This window comes from Trypanosoma equiperdum, assembly GCF_001457755.1.
Source record: "Trypanosoma equiperdum strain OVI genome assembly, contig: ctg_1548, whole genome shotgun sequence".
Lineage (NCBI taxonomy): Eukaryota > Euglenozoa > Kinetoplastea > Trypanosomatida > Trypanosomatidae > Trypanosoma > Trypanosoma equiperdum.
In genome coordinates, this window is record NW_027123558.1 from 23992 (window position 1) to 27514 (window position 3523).

Here is a 3523-nt window from a genome sequence, read left to right on the forward strand (position 1 = left end):
AGTTATGCAAAGATACAACGCAGTCGCAGGGCTGTGTCGTCCTGTCGCTCATCTCAGCCTCGTGGTGCCAACCGCACAATTTTCTCCCTCCATTTGCGGCAGAGTGCACAGGGGTAAAGAAAGTGCTTCACTGAAAAGCTTCTTCTCATTATAAAAGAGGGGGGCTGAAGGTGAAGGGCCCCCCCCCCCAACAGGGAGGTTTGAAGGGATGAGATGCTTGGATCGCCTACATGTCGTTCGTGTTGATCGGCTATTTCTTCACAGCTGCATCATGTCCTCGCTTCACTTTCATTTCAACGGACGGTGGGGCTTTCCTCCCCGTGCATGCGCTCCCCTCACCACTCCGTCGCGGGTGTGCGCTCACAAAGCACACAAGTTTGTAATGTGTGCTTGTGTACATACGCACGTGCGTGTGCCCGCGCTCTTATCGCAGTAGTAGTAAATTTAAGTGGCCGACAAAAGTGATACTAAAACCACAAAAACAGTCGTTTGGGAGTAAAAATGTCTTGGTATGAGTGGGCCCGGACTGTGTGGCCAAACCAGAAAAACTTTTGGCATTTTCTCGCCCATGAGCCCACGCCCAAAGGGGTGAGGAAAATTCATTACATACATTTATGCATACACATCTTACCCCCTCCCATTGTGGATGTTACATTCCTCTTCTTTTCAACGGGCGGCCCAATCCCTTAACGAAGCCGCCTTCTCACCTCGTGAAGAGCATCATTTGAGGGCTAGCGTGTACGTATACCTTCTTTCCGTATTTGCTACCCGCGCTTATGGTTTTTGTAACGGTGAAAGAAAAGGCAACTAATATAATTGCTTGCATATATTCACATATATATATATATATATAATACGCACAGCATTAACTGCTGCTATTGCCTCATAAACTTTCGAGAAGTGCAACCTCAGCGTACAATTCCGTGCAGGTGTGTGAATTGGTGAGGGGAGAGTCCTGTTGGGTATGTCAGACGACGAGCACAAACGACACCCGCACGCACAACGTTCCCGCCATTCAACAGCGTCGCCAGGCATGATCGGTCATGATGGAAACTTCATGGAGAGCTTCAAAGACATGCTGGGCGATATATATGCCCCGCTGAAGACAGGTCTGAAGTTGGAGCACGTAATTTATAATGCATGTTATATGCTTCTCATGTTATATGGTTTCTTTGATGTTGCAGATGCGTCAAAGCAGTGGGCGTCAGAATTCTACATTGAGCCACCGCGTTGGAGCATACTAACCATAACCTCTCTGGGTTCCACCGGCTATAACGGGACTGGGGACGCGCAATGGACTTCCATCGACAGGGGGTTTGGTCTCCTCCTCTCTGCGCTGGCGTTATTCGTTATCGGGGCCCGTGGTGTCCGCAGTGTTTTCCATGGGGAAAATGGCGTGAAGGCGCTCCAGCGGTACTACTTGTTCGCCGGATTCCTCTTCACAGCCTTCTTGCACGGGCCCATGTTCTGGCTGCCGATTACCATAATTGCACTTAACTACGTCTTCATTATAATCTTGCTGAAGATCAAGATGCCTCACTGGGTGCACATGGCAGTTATGTGGACGGCAGTGGTGTCGCTGATGCTTAGTGTGGGATACTATGGAGGTCGGTTGATCATTGGTCCGAGGAGACTTGGCTTTTGGGGAGGCATGGCCAGCTGGGTTCCCACGTTTAACATGTCTATCCTTCGCATGATTTCGTTTAACACAGATCTGTATGAAGCGATACACGCGAGCGCTCCTGCGCGGGCAACAACTACGAGGAAACACGATAACGGTTGCTTGGATTGTGCACGACTACGTGACAAACACCCGGAAAAAGAAGTAACTGCCGTGCGGTGTTACAAGTTTCGTTCAGAATACCCCCGCAATGTCAATGAGTACAATCTGCTGAGCTACATGGCGTACATGCTCTACCCGCCGCTGTACATCGGTGGGCCCATGTCTTCCTTCAATGCGTTTGCTTCACACTGCCAATATTCTACTGTTGCCATGACGAGGTCGCAGTTGATCGTTTACGGAATATTCATTATTATTCTATACGTTACTCAGGTGAGCATGCTACACTTTGTGTACCTGAGTGCTCTGCGGCAAAGGGGCGATCTCGTCATGAAACTGAGCACAACGCAAGCTGCTTTCATGCTGTACTATTCCTTGGCCTTCCTTTGGCTGAAGTTCTCCTTGGTTTGGAAGACGGGACGCTTGGCTGCTGTTGCGGACGGGGTTGATGTGCCAGAGGACATGCGGCGCGCCTACAGCAACACGTTAAGTGTGCGAGACTTCTGGCGTGATTGGCATGCCTCATTTAATGTGTGGGTTGTGCGCTACATGTACATTCCCATGGGGGGAAATAGACGGAAGTATTTCAGCATCCTTCCCATATTCTTCTTCATTGCGGTATGGCATGATTTGGAACTCCACCTTATTGAGTGGGCGGTATGGATTATTGCCTTCTTTTTAGTTGAGCTTTTTGTTGGGTATCTATGGGGCCTGCCGTTATTTGCGCCGGTACGACACTCAAAGTACGAGCGCCTGCTAAGAAGTCTTGCTGGAATGGTCAGTGTTTTTGGACTTACAATCACGAACATGATCGGCTTCGCTACCGTGGCAGCACCTCACGGAGGTTCATTGACAGCGCAGATTATTCTGCATATCCTTGGGACTCTTAACTTAACTCTATTCTTCTTCTTTTTACTATTTTTCTTTTTGCTCTCTGCCACGGGTGTTTTGCTTCGTGATGAAGAAGCAAATCAAATAAAGCAGCTCAAGGAAAGGTACGGTATAGTTCGTTGAGCTGCTTTATTTGATTGGAAACTGAGAGCTGATTGCGCTTCAGTAGTTGCACATTCCTTGTGTGTTCGCGCAACACATGAACCGTAAGATGTCAGACGTCTTGTGTGAAGTTTTTATACTTCATTTCTGAAAATCGTATAGTCATTTATCCTCTATCTCATCATTATTCTTTCCCTTCCTCTTTTGTTGCCGTTACTTAAATGGCTTGTTTGATTGTGTGTTTGTTTTCTTCTCGCTTAACCGTTGAATTCTATATACTTTGTTAATATTTTTAAAAAAAAAAAAGGAAAAGGAAAGAAAAAAGGAAAACGGAATAAATGCACGGTGTGGGGGCATAATGAATTCCACAGAATGAAAAAAAAGGGGGGGAAAGTAACTTGTAGGCAAGAAGCGGATCAAAATATCCGTAAAGGCGGTGGAATGAAAACAAGTAAAATAGAGGGCGTACGAAACGCTTTAAAAAGATAAATAAATAAATAATGGCGGTGTAGTCGAATATATTTAACGATTATGACAAAGAGGGAAAAAAGAAAAAGAAAAAGGTAAGAGAAGGGCAGTCGGATTGTAGGGGTGTTTGTATGCACTACCCGACTCCGCTTTTGCGGCATAGTGATGATGACAGATGCGGGCAAGTATCTAAGTAAAATTAGTTCAGTCATCAATTTGCTCCTCTACTACCGCTCTTCGTCTGATTCCTATTTTCGCTATGTGTTGTCATTTTCTTTTTTT

At 46.5% G+C, this 3523-nt stretch overlaps 1 protein-coding gene across 1 annotated transcript; it reads left to right on the top strand.

The window, feature by feature from the left end:
- Positions 1 to 964: 964 nt before the first annotated feature.
- Positions 965 to 2794, top strand: TEOVI_000903200 (glycerol uptake protein, putative; the record flags this gene model as incomplete). The annotated part of the gene is made up of 1 exon (XM_067222043.1): positions 965 to 2794. The coding sequence occupies one exon, from the start codon at positions 965 to 967 to the stop codon at positions 2792 to 2794; it is 1830 nt and encodes a 609-aa protein (XP_067078144.1).
- Between the last annotated feature and the right edge of the window lie 729 nt (positions 2795 to 3523).